This window comes from Hemiscyllium ocellatum, chromosome 49, assembly GCF_020745735.1.
Source record: "Hemiscyllium ocellatum isolate sHemOce1 chromosome 49, sHemOce1.pat.X.cur, whole genome shotgun sequence".
Lineage (NCBI taxonomy): Eukaryota > Metazoa > Chordata > Chondrichthyes > Orectolobiformes > Hemiscylliidae > Hemiscyllium > Hemiscyllium ocellatum.
The window spans coordinates 7,726,004-7,742,016 of NC_083449.1; the positions used below are offsets into that span (position 1 = coordinate 7,726,004).

The window sequence follows — 16,013 nt, forward strand, 5'->3', positions numbered from 1 at the left end:
TCAGTGCTGTATAACTGTATGACTCTCTGAAGGCCACACCTTGATGTCATTCCTCCCAGTTAGACACTGCACTATTGGAGTTGCAAAGGTCCATTGCTTTTACCTCTTTGTCTCAGAAAGGATCTGTGCTGTTCTTCAGAGTCAGTATGTTGTGGTTTCACTTATCAGTGAATCGTACAGACACAAACAGTCAAAGAAAATAAGGTCTTTCCCATTCACTTCAGGAAACATGAACTGAAAACGCTCTCCTTTGCTAATTGGCTGTCCACTTTACAGCAAACATTTAAACTGCTCAGTAACCCATCGCAGGAGGATTGAAGCAGAATCAAGTGAGTGTATTATAACAACTTTTCCATTCAAAAATGTTTTTTATACATAAAATCAGTGCGTGAACACAACAGACCGAGTAGTCAACATTAAATTTTAGTTTCCAAATTTTTCCAAATTTGTCACATCTGAGCAGAGTTTTGAAGGACAATGAACCATATTCAAAGTCCCTTTGAATAGCACAGGTAGAAAGTACTTTCCGAGTGCACAAACGGTACAAGTGAATGGAAGAAACAAGATTAGTTCTGTACTGTCAGAAAAAGAAACAGTTGCAGACTGCACCAGTTATTGTCCTTATTCATGTAAGGAAGGACTGGAAGGAAACTGATACAATTTCTGGACAGGACAAAGAGTGAGATGGTGCCAATTCACAGTGGGTACATAATTACTTGCAGTGTATGGAAATACTGTCAAGTTACTAGGTCTATAGGCAAAAATAGAAAAGTCATGACCTCAAAGATGTCACAGTTGGGAGAACTAGCATTTCATTAAACAAGCTATCCAGGACAGTGTGAGAGTGAAGTATGTCAGTCCCAGTTTACAAGTGAACTTCCTATAGGTACCACCTTGGTCAAAAAGCAAATTCTACTTCTTTATTTGAAAATACTGAATCTATTGCATGTTCATAATGTATTCCACTTAAGTAGGGAAAGAAGGAAATAAAAATTCTGACTAATTATACATCCAATTATTTCACCATGGCTTAAACTTGCTGTCTGACTCTCTGACTGTATGTAATTCATGTATCAATTCTTTTTATCCAGACTGGAGGAATTAAATAGCAGCCAAGCATCAGATTGAAACAAATATTGCAATTTAAGTTGTTTCCACAAAAATAGTAGAACAAATCTCAGATAAAATGACTGAATAAATACTTTGTTCGCAAGTAGTCCAAAGGAAAATCAAACATTTACATGAAAAGGTACACATCAGACAGATACTCAGAGATTATTGGGCACAGAATAAAGAAACTCATACCGGTCTTGTTATAAACATGTTAACAATAAATTCAAAGTATACATTCAAACTAGGGACTCACCAATCCATAAAATAACTTATAATCATAAGCAGTACCTTTGAATAAAAGTTGTGGAAATTATCCAACCTGCTTTAGAGGGCCAGAGAGTGACAATGGTATGAAAAGTCTCACTTTCATTTACAGTACAGAGTTTCTCCAGTATAGGTAAAGGTCATTTGGCCCACAGGTCTGCAACAACTTGCCAAAGCACATCCCACCCAGATTTTGACCCCATAATCACATCTTTAACATAGTTAACCCACCTAGTCTGAACATTGCTGAATATTACAGGGCAATTTACCATGGCTAGTCCAGCTAACCTGCTTGTTTGGACTGTGGAAGGATACTGGAATACCCAGAGGAAACTGTTATGAAGACTTGAGTATAACTACCTTCAAGCCAGTTAAACTACTGGACAGCACCAAGTGTTCTGAAAAAAATGTAACCTTTGATCAAACAAGTCAAGTAGCTGCTTGCCTGGAGACAAAAACAAAATTAAATTCAACCAATCAGTTTAAATTATATCTCGAAAATACCAAATTCCAATCCAGTTTGAATTGAGTATATTGACAATCTTATAAACCAATGACACAGTCTGATGCTCTGGAGGTACAAGACTGGGAAAAAATGAACAGTTGGGAGGAGAATTGCCAAGCCACCAGCATGTAAAAAGACTGCCTGAAAAATAGCTCTCTTAAAAGTACCTTGATTGATCTGTGACCTGTGAAGCACAATCCTCAAGAAGAACAAAAGACAGGAATACAGAAAAGAACTAAAAGCTGCCTAGTTTTGAGGTATGAAGTTTTGTTTTGTAAATCTTAATCAGGAATTATATTGGACTAGTATTATAGAAGATAGGTTCGAGGAAGGAGTTATAAATACTTGTTAGTTAATCACTCTCTGTTATACTTTAATAAATAAAGCTATTAATCTTTAACTAGTTCTTGGCCTATTGAATTTTCACAGATTACTGCATGGGATAAATCTTTTCTGAGTTGCTGGCTTTAAATTAATAAAGAGGTTTATTGTAACAAAACCAATGCAGACATGGGAGCATATCTGTGTGCAGTTTGCACAAAGAGCCAAGGCTGGAATTGAAACTGGGTCCCTGGCACCAGTGTGCCACCATGCTACCCTGACATGGATGGCAATAGATAAAATCTTTTGCATGTTGATCAACAGAGATTTGAAGTAAAAAGTTGCCCTGCAGTTTGTGGCAAGTGTCATGTTAAACAGAGACAAATATTGTAAGTACACTCATTTATTCACAGAGCACACACTGAAAGGTATAGATACTTTCAAATGCACTCATTCGTTTATGTAGTTGAAGCTCAGGTACAGAATGAAAACTGTTCTCAAACATTCACATTGCAGAAACTGACAGGTATAGATTTAAAACAATGTTCTCACATTCATTTTTAAAAAACTGACAGGTGCATTTTGATAGCACTCATATTCTCATAGCTGAGTACACACATGCAGATAAAAATGTCACAGAATTCTCATTTTTCTTTATGTCTTCTGTTTTGAGACATTTAAACTGACAAAATCCTGAAATAAATGAATAACTGTAGCGTATACCCCGCAATTGCATGACAGAAATGGGAGGCAACATTCACCTTTAACTTTATCTCTAACTTACTGTGTGTGCTCACAGACCACGTACTGAAAGATTCAATTACAAGTCACCGTAACAAAAGGGATGGAGTTTTAAAAAAAATTTCATCTGAAAATTAGAAATGTTGAGACATTTGATCTCTCACATGCCATTGATTGACAGAAACTGAGTATAAACAAGATTAGAATCAACAAACTGGCAGTTACAGAATGAAATACGGAGTCAGTTGCAAAGCATTAAATTGTTAGGATACAATGCAACTATCCATTGGTGAGAAACTGACATGAACAGTGTAACATCAGCAGTAACATTGTTATTGCCAATTTCTGCAATGTACAAGATATTGCCTCTTGCCAAATGCTGCAGTTATAAATACAAACTTACTGTCAAATCACAGAAGTTGATTTTAAGGATTTGCTGTGGAGGGGAGGGAGTCCTACCCTGAGACTGTCTAAAGTGGTGAAAATATGTTGCTGGAAAAGCGCAGCAGGTCAGGCAGCATCCAAGGAGCAGGAGAATCGACGTTTCGGGCATAACCCCATCATCAGGAATGAGGAAGGGCTTATGCCCGAAACGTCAAATTTCCTGTTCCTTGGATGCTGCCTGATCTGCTGCGCTTTTCCAGCAACACATTTTGAGCTCTGATCTCCAGCATCTGCAGACCTCCCTTTCTCCACTGTCTAAAGTGGTGTTTGGTCACACTCAAAATTGTAGATACTTAAAGTCTGGTTGAAGATTTGTAGCTCGGGTGTCCGTTGTTGTGGTTCTGTTCGCCGAGCTGGAAGTTTTTGCTGCAAACGTTTCGTTCCCTGGCTAGGGAACATCATCAGTGCTATTGGAGCCTCCTGTGAAGCGCTGCTTTGATGTTTCTTCCGGTATTTATAGTGGTTTGTTCTTGCCGCTTCCGGGTGTCAGTTTCAGCTGTAGTAGTTTGTATGTGGGTCCAGGTCGATGTGTCTGTTGATGGATGTTCTTGCCGCTTCCGGGTGTCAGTTTCAGCTGTAGTGGTTTGTATATGGGGTCCAGGTCCATGTGTCTGTTAATGGAGTTTGTGGATGAATGCCTAGAGGCATGGCATTCATCCACAAACTCCATTAACAGACACATGGACCTGGACCCCATATACAAACCACTACAGCTGAAACTGACACCCGGAAGCGGCAAGAACAAACCACTATAAATACCGGAAGAAACATCAAAGCAGCGCTTCACAGGAGGCTCCAATAGCACTGATGATGTTCCCTAGCCAGGGAACGAAACTTTTGCAGCAAAAACTTCCAGCTCGGCGAACAGAACCACAACATTGTAGATACTAAATGAGACACATTCTTATGTTAATGATTGACACCTACAGAATAAAAAAACAACAGGTTACACTTCAGAAGGTTTGAGTTACAGTCCAGTAACATACTGCCACGAAAAAACTGTGGAATAGAGTAAACAAAAATGCTTTACCTCCCAGGCACAGATTGGAGGAACATTTTCAAGTGGCAGGCAAACCGTGTAAAGTGTTACCGCTTCCATCAGTGTTTGATGGATACAGAATAAAACCTGTCTTGAAGTAACACTAATTGACTATTACACAGAGGACCAGAGCGTCAATGGACAGGTGTTGAATTCATAAATAAATGTCTAAATAAGGACTCGATAGATACAAAGTTAAAGTGAGACATATATAGCATGCTAACGGTTGTTGGTTAACAGGCATTCGTATGAGACTGAGAAATGCTCTAAATTTCCGCATGAAAGTTCAATACTCCGAAATAAAAATGCAGCAACGTGGTTCTGATATACTGTAGTTACTTGCAAAGTACACAGTTGCAGATCGGTCTCTGGGCCCACAGTTAGCAATCAAGTTCTCTATGACTCTATAAATATATTAATCTCACAGTCAGGACAGACATTTTCAACCCGTGACCCAAGAAAAGTTTTAAATAGGGACTCTTTTTCATCTCTCTCCAACTCCGTGCAGTTGAGAACGAGTTCCATTCAACTCCAAACCTAGAAACCACTCTTAGAATCCCCACAGTGTAGAATTAGGCACTTCGGCCCAACAACACCGACCCTCGGAAGAGTAATCCACCCAGACCCAATCCCCATTATTCTGCATTTACTCCTGATTAATGCACCTAACCTACACATCCCTGAATATTGTGGGCAGTTAGCATAGCCACTTCACCTTCCTATATGTCTTTGAATTGAGAGAGGGGAAACTGAGCAACCAGAGGAAACCCACTCAGCTACGGGGAGAATATGCAAAATCCACAGAGGCAATCGCCCGAAAGTGGAATCGAAGCAGGGTCCCTGGCGCTGTGAGGCAGCAGTGCTATAACCACTGAGAAAAGTGGCAAACGCAGTGTCAAATCCAGTGCAGAGAGAGGACCAGAAAGAGACATGCGGAGCTAGAAACACACCCTCCCACTCCCACATCATCACAACAACGAGCAAAAGGAAATAGCCAATACCACAGTCACTTTTTGTGTCACGGGCAAAAGACAAATCTCCCTCAGTCAGTCTGACCTGAACAGAATTACCATCCACTTCACATTTCGTTGCAGATTCTGACAGGTCCACAGTGGGTCCCACTCAACCCAATCACAGAGACTGAGTGTTTGGGAATGATTCCGTGGAAACTACCCAATCAGAGACCAGGCTTTCCCCCATCCCTCATTAGCATTGATGACGTCATCAGTCTATAAAAAGGGAGCTCCGAGCCCGCTTTCCCTTATTCGGTGTCTGAAAGTGAGCGGTGCTATGGCTGATGAGAAGAAAGCACAGCAAGCTTCCAAGAAGGGCGCGAAGAAAATCATCAAGAAGGCGCCAGCGAAGGGTAGTAAGAAGAGGAAGCGGTCCAGGAAAGAAAGTTATTCAATCTATATCTACAAAGTGATGAAGCAGGTTCACCCCGACACCGGCATCTCCTCCAAGGCCATGAGCATCATGAACTCTTTCGTCAACGATATTTTCGAGCGCATCGCGGGGGAGGCTTCCCGCCTGGCCCATTACAACAAGCGCAGCACCATCAGCTCCCGGGAGATCCAGACCGCCGTGCGGCTGCTGCTGCCCGGGGAGCTGGCCAAGCACGCCGTGTCGGAGGGCACAAAGGCGGTGACCAAGTACACCAGCTCCAAGTGAAGGACCGCACTGCACTGAAACAAACACGTCCACAACCCAAAGGCTCTTATAAGAGCCACCCACAACTTTTCTGAGACAGCGGAGCCATTTCTTTAAACATTGTTCTAGTTTGCATGTGATTTAGAAGTTCAAATTTTCGTACTACATTTTCTTTTATAATTGCTTTGCAATTTCATATTCTTGACGAGGTATTTTTAGTTTGATTTTCAGTGCTTTGCAAATTGATTGGGGGGGGGGGGGGGGTAGCGACTTCATAAACAGTATCTTCCCTATGAGTAGAGAGAGCAGATTACACGTCAGGGAGTCATTTTTCATCTCATTTGTTCAACTTATTACATTCCACCAGGGATTTTAGTAACAGTTTTCATCCTAGCAAACTAAACGGAAGTGCCCAGTTTTCAGTCACACGGATTGATGTTTTTTTTAAGATTAGATTACTTAGTGTGGAAACAGGCCCTTCGGCCCAACAAGTCCACACAGTCAGTCACCTGAGTCGGGAATTGAACCCGGGTCTAAGGCGCTGTGAGGCAGCAGTGCTAACCACTGTGCCACCGTGCCGCCCACTAACCTCCAGTCTGAAAAACCCTCCACCAGTACCCTCTGTCTTCTACCTTTGAGCCAGTTGTTTATCCACATGGCTAGTTCTCCCTGTATTCCATGAGATCCTGGGCTCTGGCCCGAAACGTCGAATTTCCTGTTCCTTGGATGCTACCTGACCTGCTGTGCTTTAACCAGCAACACATTTTTCAGCTCTGATCTCCAGCATCTGCAGACCTCACTTTTTATTCCATGAGATCTAACCTTGCTAATCAGTCTCCCATGGATAACCTTGTCAAACGTCTTCCTGAAGTCCATATTGTGAGAAACAAAGCTCACTCGCTTCAATAATTTCAGTCCGAGACAAGATTTGAAGCAATCAGTATGTTTATTATACGCTTGCAAGCGTGGTGCCTGAGGTAAGGCACACAGAGTTCAACGAGTACACATCTTATATAGGATTCACTGCTCCAAACCCAGTGCCCATTACTATTGTTTATCTCTACCCTTATCCGGCCTTGTGCATAACAAAGTACAAGTTTTACTCGGACGTTTCACCACATCCTGCTGTGACCCATTGTTAGATATATCCTTCTTCATGATTATCTATTTTCTCTACCTGTGCCATTTCCTCCCTTTCCCCAACCATATTGATCCTTATGACCTTTTAATTGGGGGTTGTTTTTGCAAAAGTGGGAAACAGATGCTTATACCTATTCTTGTACAAGTATATCTGGCTTAACCGACATCCTCACAGCACATTATCTATTTGTCTACCATTGTTAGCAGGCACGTTTCATTCTTGCATTCACATTTTAGCTAATACAAAAACAATTATATATTTCTTCCACATTGTTTTCATTCTTGTTGACTCAGCTCTTGGTTGAAACAATTATACATTGGTATGAGTGCATTTACCTTGCATAAGTAATTATAATTGCAGAAGTAACACTACTTTACCTATATCCCACAATATAGATCACATCTACTGCTCTGCCCTCATCAATCTTCTTTGTTACTACTTCAAAAAAACTCAAGTTTGTGAGATATGACTTCCCATGCTCAAAGCCATGTTGTCTATCCCGAATCAGTCCTTGCTTTTCCAAATACATGTACATCCTGTCCCCCTCATCCTGTCTTTTTTAACATTGTCAATGCGCGGGTTTAATCCGATTTTTCAGAATGCAAAAAGCAAAGCACTTTCTGCAGTCGGTGAGAGGCTTTCAAAGTGAACCGAGAGAACACCAAAACAGCTACCGGACTGAAATGTGAAATATGGTGATTTTTGCTGAATTTGATCGAGGTCAGTAAAGGAGGACGACTTTAAAATATCGACTAAACACCACGATCGCCATTGATATTGAGCTGGAAGAACTTTATGTGCCGCTTTATCAACATGATACTGAAATGTGAAAAGACAGTTTGCAGACTGCAGTGTTTAGCCTGTTTTGTTTCAGCTTCGTCACAAAGTTTAGAAAATTGCCCATTCTCAAGATCAGAAATAGACAGAAAGTGGTGGGCAAATAAGGGAGAGACAGATCGTGTCAAGGATACATTTGTAAATAAAAGTATATTAACATAAGAGTAGTGAGTGTTAATAAACATCCTCAGTTTTTTTTGTATTTCATTTTTCAATCTCAAACATATTCCTTTATTCGTAAATTGGCGGGCTTTTCAAATTGGAAATAAGCGGTTGATGATTTGGCGCCGGTACTTTCCGTCCTCCTGCCCGTGCCCTCTCCGGATTGGGGAATGAAGCAGATAAATGATTGGCAATTGACATGAGGAGGGGCTGAAAAATGGGACCAATCAGAAATGGCTCCTTCACCATTCCTCCCGAAGGTGTAAGAGGCTGCAATGTGGAAGGGCGGGGAGTGCAGTACTGTCTGTGAAAGTGCTTGTGAGAATGGCTGGGCGAGGAAAGGTCGCTCCAAGGTGAGGTCTCGGTTGTCTCGGGCTGCCTGCAGTTCCCGGTGGGCCGTGTTCACAGGCTCCTGAAGGGTAACTATGCTGAGCGTGTGGGTGCCAGTCTATCTGGCTGCGGTGCTGGAGTATCTGACGGCTGAAATCCTGGAGCTGGCCGGCAACGCGGCCCGGGACAACATCATCCCCAGGCACCTGCAGCTGGCCGTGCGCAACGACGAGGAGCTCAACAAGCTGCTGGGAGGGGTGACCATCGCTCAGGGCGGGGTGCTGGGAGCGCCGCTAAAAAGTCAAAAGACCATTCTTGAATCTGACAACCCAAAGGTTCGTTTAAGAGCCACTCAAGCATCTGTGAAAGGAGCTAAACTTTCTTTCGGATTGATTATTTTCCTTTTAATGTGGAGATTCCTCGCCTTTGTGCCAGACATCAATAAATTCCACGCTCTATTTAATTGGATACTGTCACTGTCTTTAGGAGCAGTGGAAGAATTTGTCATAAAATGCGATTGGAAGAATGTCCTGAACGACAGGATTTTTTATTGAACGGTCACTGCCTGAGTGATCTGTGTTTTGTTATAATGGCCTATGAGTTTTGAACGTCCCCGATCGGATTTGATCTCACATTAGATTCACATTTCCTTGAAGTGCAGTAGGAAGAGCTGGGTTGACCCAGTGCAGTAACGGGTCAGTCGCTGCAGGATATAGTACGGAACGGTTCCTGGCCCTCTGCGCTTTCTTCTCTGATCGGTTCATATCCAGTCTTTTAACCCCTGCCTCTGGAGAGACAGAGCAGATTGAACACCAGTGAGGCTTATTTTTCAACTGTAAAGGCGGGAATGGGGTAAAGTGAGATTTTCTGATCATTGATTTCGTAATCGAAAAAGCAATCACCGTGTACTTATTGATGTATTCTCCTCTGTAAAGCTTGCTGCTCTTTTATAAGTGATGGCGGGCATTTTCAAATTTGAAAATAAGCCGTTGATCTCTTGGCGCCATTCTTTTCCCGTTCTCTCCTGCCTCCCTCACCACAAGCCATTGCCTCCCCTTACGATAAAATGAGGAGAAAGGGTTTTTCCAGAAATATCTAACCCAATACCGAATTTTGATATTAAAATCACACTTCTTATTACTATATTTTTAAAAAGATCTTCAATCATAGATTGCAGAATTTAATCAGTTGCAAAATTCACTGCTGCTGCCTGCCGTTTTTGTTTCTAACTAACTTCCGATAGAAATATAGTCCTAAATGTCCCCAATCACTTCCTGCTCTCTCTGGATGAGCAAACGAACTTGTATCCGCCGTGAATCAATCGAAAGTCCGCCGATTGAAACATCTTAAAAGCTAAAATAGTGTACATCGACAAAATCACACTTCAATAGATTCCTATCTCATCCAATTTGTAATCGCTGCCTGAACGCGCCATTCAGACATCCGTAGGCTCCTCGATACAAAACTGAGCAGCGTGTGATGCCTGGGAAATGTGAATACTGCAATATGTAACATTAATGTCTGGATTCCAAAATAAATTAAAACAAATTATTATTCATGGCGTGGATAGCCAAGTACACATTGATATTATTACTGAGATAGGTATTCACGAGAGAGGATCGAAGGTTACGGGGAGCAGGCGCAAGAATAAGTTTGAGAAATATCAGCCATGATCGAATGGTAGAACAAACTGGATGGGTAAAATAGCGTAATGCTGCTGCGATATGTTACAATTACAACTCACGATGCGATTCAGAGTCCACTCACTCGCAGAACACGGTATTAGTACATTTTCAGGATCGAAATAATTTTATAATCGTGATATATGTAAAATTATCGTCAACCTTCAGTCTTCGGGCACCTCACCTGTGACTATCGATGATACAAATATCTCAGCAATGGCCCCAGCAATCACTTCCCTAGCTTCCCATAAAGTTCTAGGGTACATGTTATCAGGTCCTGGGGAGTTATCCACTTTTATGCATTTCAAGACATCCAGCACTTCCTCTTCTGTAATATGGACATTTTGCAAGATGTTACCAGCTACTTCCCTACATTCGATATCTTCCATGTCCTTTTCCACAGTAAATACTGATGCAAAAGGTCACCTTGCTGATCTGTGAGAGGCCCTATTCTCTCCCTAGTTACTCCATTTGTCCTTAATGTGTTTGTAAAAACCCTTTGGCGTCTCCTTAATTCTACTTGCCAAAGCTATCTCATGTCCCCTTATTGCCCACCTGATTTCTCTCTTGAGTATACTCCTAATGCATTTACACCCTGAGGATTCACTCAATCTATCCTGTCCATACTTGACATATGTTTCCTTCTTTTTCTTCACCAAACTCTCAATTTCTTTAGTCATCCAGCATTCCCTGTACCTATCAGCCTTTCCTTTTACCCTAACAGGAGAATACTTTTTCTGGACTCCTGTTATCTCATTTCTGAAGGCTTCCCATTTTCCAGCTGTCCCTTTACCTGCAAACATTTGCTCCCAATCAGCTTTTGCAAGTCCATGCCTAATACCATCAAAATTGGCCTTCCTCCAATTTAGAATTTCAACTTTTAGATCTGTTCTATCCTTTCCCATCACTATTTTATAACTAATAGTGGTATGGTTACTGGCCCCAAAGTCCTACCCCATTGATACCTCAGTCACCTGCCCTGCCTTATTTCCCAAGAGTAGGTCAGGTTTTTCACCTTCTCTAGTAGGTACATCCACATACTGAATCAGAAATTTTTTTTGCACACACTTAAGGATTTAAATGGAGAGGAATTTATTAACACTATGGCAGTCCCAGTCTGTGTTTGGAAAGTTAAAATCCCTTACAATAACCACCCTATTAATGTGTCAGGTAACTGATCATCTTACAAATTTGTTTCTCAATTTCCCAATGACTATTACAGGGTCTATAATATAATTCCAGTAAGGTGACCATCCCTTTCTTATTTCTCAGTTCCACCCAAATAACGTCCCTGGAGGTATTTCCAGGAATATCTTCCCTAAGTACAGCTGTAATGCTATCCCTTCTCAAAAACACCACTTCCCCTTCTCCCTTGCCTCTATTTATCCTTCCTGTAGCATTTGTATCTTGGAACATTAAACTGTCAGTCCTGTCCATTCCTGAGTCATGGTTCTGTAGTTTCCTGTGGTGATGTAATTTCCTGTTCTTTTTCTCAGGGGAAGGCAAATGGCATCCAAGTCAATGTGTTTGTTGGTGGAGTTCCGGTTGGAAACACATGCTCCTAGGAATTCTTGTTGTTGTAGTTCTGTTCGCCGAGCTGAGAGTTTGTGTTGCAAACGTTTCGTCCCCTTTCCAGGTGACATCCTTGGTGCTTGGAAGCCTCCTGTGAAGCGCTTTTGTGGTGTTTCCTCCAGCATTTACAGTGGCTTGTCTCTGCCACTTCCGGTTGTCAGTTCTTGCTGTCCGCTGCAATGGCCGGTATATCGGGTCCAGGTCGATGTGTTTGTTGATAGAATCTGTGGATGAGTGCCATGCCTCTAGGAATTCCCTGGCTGTTCTCTGTTTGGCTTGCCCTATAATAGTAGTGTTGTCCCAGTCGAATTCATGTTGCTTGTCATCTGTGTGTGTGACTACTAAGGATAGCTGGTCGTGTCGTTTCGTGGCTAGTTGGTGTCATTAGCTGTCTTCCTGTTTGTCCTATGTAGTGTTTTGTGCAGTCCTTGCATGGAATTTTGTACACTACATTGGTTTTGCTCATGCTGGGTATTGGGTCATTCGTTCTGGTCAATTGTTGCCTGAGAGTGGCTGTTGGTTTGTGTGCTGTTATGAGTTCTAGTTCTTGTTCATGTCTGTTTGGCATATCCTAGGATGGCTGTGTTGTCGCAATCAAAGTGGTGTCCTTCCTCATCTGTATATAAGGAAATTAGTGAGAGTGGGTCATGTCATTTTGTGGTAGGTGATGTATATGTATCCTGGTGGCTAGTTTTCTGCCTGTTTGTCCAATGTAATGGACTCAAATAGAAAGCAGGCCATACCACCAGTGCTTCATCCGGAGGCTCACTGATTCTGTTACTTAGTATAGTGACAAAACGTCTGAAAACGAACCTTCCAGCTCAGCGAGCAAAGCTAGATCCAGAATTTCAACCTGAGCTACAAATCTTCTCAAAACATTCTAGACTTCCATTACGTCTCCCCTCGGTCTCTACTGCTTAGAAAAAAAAAACTACCCGGGTGTTTCTAGCTTCTCTGTATAGTTCATTCCCTCTAATCTGGACAACATTCTGGCAAACCTCTTCTGCATCCGTTCTAAATCCTCCGCATCTTTCCTGTAATGTGCTGACCACAACTGAATGCAATACTCTTAAGTTTAAAATCGCACAACACTGGATTACAGTCCAACAGGTTTATTTGGAAGTACGAGCCTTGATCAGGTAGCTGTGAAACAGGATCATAAGACACAGAATTTCTAGCTAAATATTACAGTGTCATGCAACTGAAATGATATTGAACAGACCTAGATTATTGTTCAGTGATTCATCCTTTAGAACGGGTTGCAGTTAATTAAAAGTTCTGGGATGTATATATTAAGTCACATTGTCAAGATGACTTAAGATTTTATTTTAAAAAGGGTGACATCTCAGCTCAGACAATGTATTAAAGGTGTGAGGTTAGAGTCTTGAGTAAGACTGTTTCTATTTCCAAAGTAGGAATTTATAAAATATTACATGGATTGACTGCCTGCAGATTGAGCAAAAGAGAATGTATCTGCAAATATAATTCTGCAAATGCAAATTCACTCCAGTCACTTATCTGCGAGTGCATGCGAGAGTGTGTGCATGTAAGTGTGAGTGCATCTGAGAATGCGTGTGTTTGTGTGTATGCATGCTTGGTAAAGTGGGTGTGAATGTGATGGAGTATAAGCCTGTGAGAGGGTGCACGCATGGGTGTGTGGGCGCCCGCATGGGTGTGTGTGATGTATACATATGAGAGGAAACGTGTGGAGGAGAGAGGGTGTGCATGTAAGAGAGTGTACAGTGTACTGGGGACACCTGTAGTGTGACAGGAACCCTAGGTCCCGATTGAGGCCGTCTTCATGGGTTCTGAACTTTAGAATGGATACTTTTAACATTACAATCGAGGTGAACAAAGAGATAATGCTGGTAGCTTGAGCAACCATATATGAAGTAGATAGTGAGTACAGATAGAACATAGAACATAGAAAGATACAGCGCAGTACAGGCCCTTCGGCCCTCGATGTTGCGCCGACCGAATCCTACCTAACCTACACTAGCCCAATAACTTCCAAATGCCTATCCAATGCCCGCTTAAATGACCATAAAGGAGAGTTCACCACTGCTACTGGCAGGGCATTCCATGAACTCACAACCCGCTGTGTAAAGAACCTACCTCTAACATCTGTCCTATACCTACCACCCCTTAATTTAAAGCTGTGTCCCCTAGTAACACCTGACTCCATTAGTGGTAAAAGGTTCTCAGTGTCGACCCTATCTAAACCCCTAATCATCTTATACACCTCTATCAAATCTCCCCTAAACCTTCTCTTCTCCAATGAGAACAGCCCCAAGTGCCTCTGACTTACGATGAGTTTCAAAACATACACCATCCTGACACAGACTACAATGTCTAACAGCCATGCAGTTCCATTGATATTGCAAGTAACAGAAAATGTTACATTCAAAATGATTTCTCCCCACAGATCCCTTGTCAGACAGGCCTATAGCACAGGCCCTTCAAAACTTATGAGTCAGCACCGATCAGAAATAACCAGCTAACAATTTTCATCTTGATCAGCCAGCATCTGTTTGCCTAATTGTATCATGGTAGCAGAGGAACTGCCATCCCCACCTTTATCACAAACATCATTCTTCATATTGTAGTAGAAGACTTTGTTTAGTCTGTTTCAAGAGTGTGGTGCTGGAAAAGCAGAGCAGGTCAGGCAGCATCTGAGGAGCAAAAAAAAAAATCAAGGTTTCGGGCAAAAGCCTTTCATTATGAATGAGGCTGCAAGTCTTGGAGGTGAAGAGATAGGTTGGAGGGAATTGGGGCTGGTGATAATTTAGCTGAGAGTGCAACAGGTGGGGGTAAAGGTTGGAGTGGAGGGTGGTGCAGATAGGTGGAAACGAAGATGGACAGATGTGATAGGTCATGAGAACGGTGCTAAGCAGGAAGTTTGGAACTGGGGTTAGGTGGTGAATGGGAAATGAGGAAACTGGTGAAGTCCACATTGATGCCATGGGCTTGGAGGGTCCTGAGGCGGAAGATGAGGCATTCTTCCTCCAGGTGTCAGGTGGTAAGGGAATGGCGATGCAGGAGGTCCAGGACCTGCATTCCTCAGCAGTGGGAGGGGAAGTTGAAGTGTTGCGCCATGGGGTGGTGGGGTAGGTGTCTCAGATGTTCTCTGAAGTGCTGTGAGTCGGCGTCTTGTCTCCCGAATGTCAAGGAGATTGCATCGGAAGCAGCGGATACACGATGTGTGGAAGTGCAGGTGAAACATTGATGAATGTGGAAGGCTCCTTTGGGGCCTTGAACGGAGGTTTGGGGGGGGTGGGGGGGTGGAGAGAGAAAGAGGTTTGGGCGCAGGTTTTGCAATTCCTGCTGTGGCAGGGGAAGGTATCGGGAGGGGACGTTGGGTTGCTGGGGGGCATGGACCTGATTAAGTAATAGTGGTTTGAGCAGTCTTTACGGAAAGCGGATGGGGTGGGCATGGAATTATATCTCTGGTGGTAGGATCTGGTCGTAGGTGGAGGAAATGGCAGAAGATGATGTGATGTATACAGAAGTTAGTGGGGTGAAAGGTGAGGACCGGGGGGTTCTGTCCTTGTTCTGGTTGGAGGGATGGGGTTCAAAGGCAGAGGAGCGTGAAGTGGATGAAATGCACTGGAGGGCATCATCAACCACATGGGAGGGGAAATTGCAGTTTTTAGAGTGGGAGGCCATCTGGCGTGTTCTGTGATGGAACTGATCCTCCTGGGAACAGATACAGTGGCGGAAGATTTGGGATAAGGGACATTTTTGCAGGAAGAGATGTACTGCAGGTAGGTGTGGGAGTTGGTGGGTTTGTATCATCTGCTGCAAATGTGTTGCTGGTCAAAGCACAGCAGGTTAGGCAGCATCTCAGGAATAGAGAATTCGACGTTTCGAGCATAAGCCCTTCATCAGGAGCTTCTTCAAGGAAGGCATCCTTGTAAGAGGATTCGCAGCTCTTCCTCCCTCTACAAGGATTTCAGTGAGTCCCTCCCTCACTGCACCCCCCAGGTCATCTCCTCTGCACAGAAGCTCTTCAGCCACGTTCCTATCACCCTCACCTTGACCTCCTTCCACCTATCCCACCTCCATCGCCCCTCCCCCTAGTCCCTCCTCCCTACCTTTTATCTCAGCCGGCTTGGCTCTCTCTCTCTTATTCCTGATGAAGGGCTTATGCTCGAAACGTCGAATTCTCTATTCCTGAGATGCTGCCTAACCTGCTGTGCTTTGACCAGCAAC

At 42.9% G+C, this 16,013-nt stretch overlaps 2 protein-coding genes and 1 pseudogene across 2 annotated transcripts in view; 2 read left to right on the forward strand and 1 right to left on the reverse strand.

The window, feature by feature from the left end:
* The window catches only part of LOC132837315 (histone H3-like), a 489,210-nt gene that overhangs the window by 28,001 nt on the left and 445,196 nt on the right, over positions 1–16,013 (reverse strand). The window lies entirely within an intron of this gene.
* LOC132837397 (histone H2B 7-like) lies at positions 5,718–6,119 on the forward strand. Its single transcript, XM_060857063.1, has one exon. It carries the CDS (start codon positions 5,718–5,720, stop codon positions 6,096–6,098), a length of 381 nt encoding a protein of 126 aa, XP_060713046.1. The 3' UTR covers positions 6,099–6,119.
* LOC132837293 (histone H2A-like) overlaps positions 7,911–16,013 on the forward strand; it is an 82,991-nt pseudogene continuing 74,888 nt past the window's right edge.

Coding starts and splice junctions, on each gene's coding strand:
- LOC132837397 (XM_060857063.1), top strand. CDS start 5,718: ATGGCTGATGAGAAGAAAGCACAGCAAGCTTCCAAGAAGGGCGCGAAG.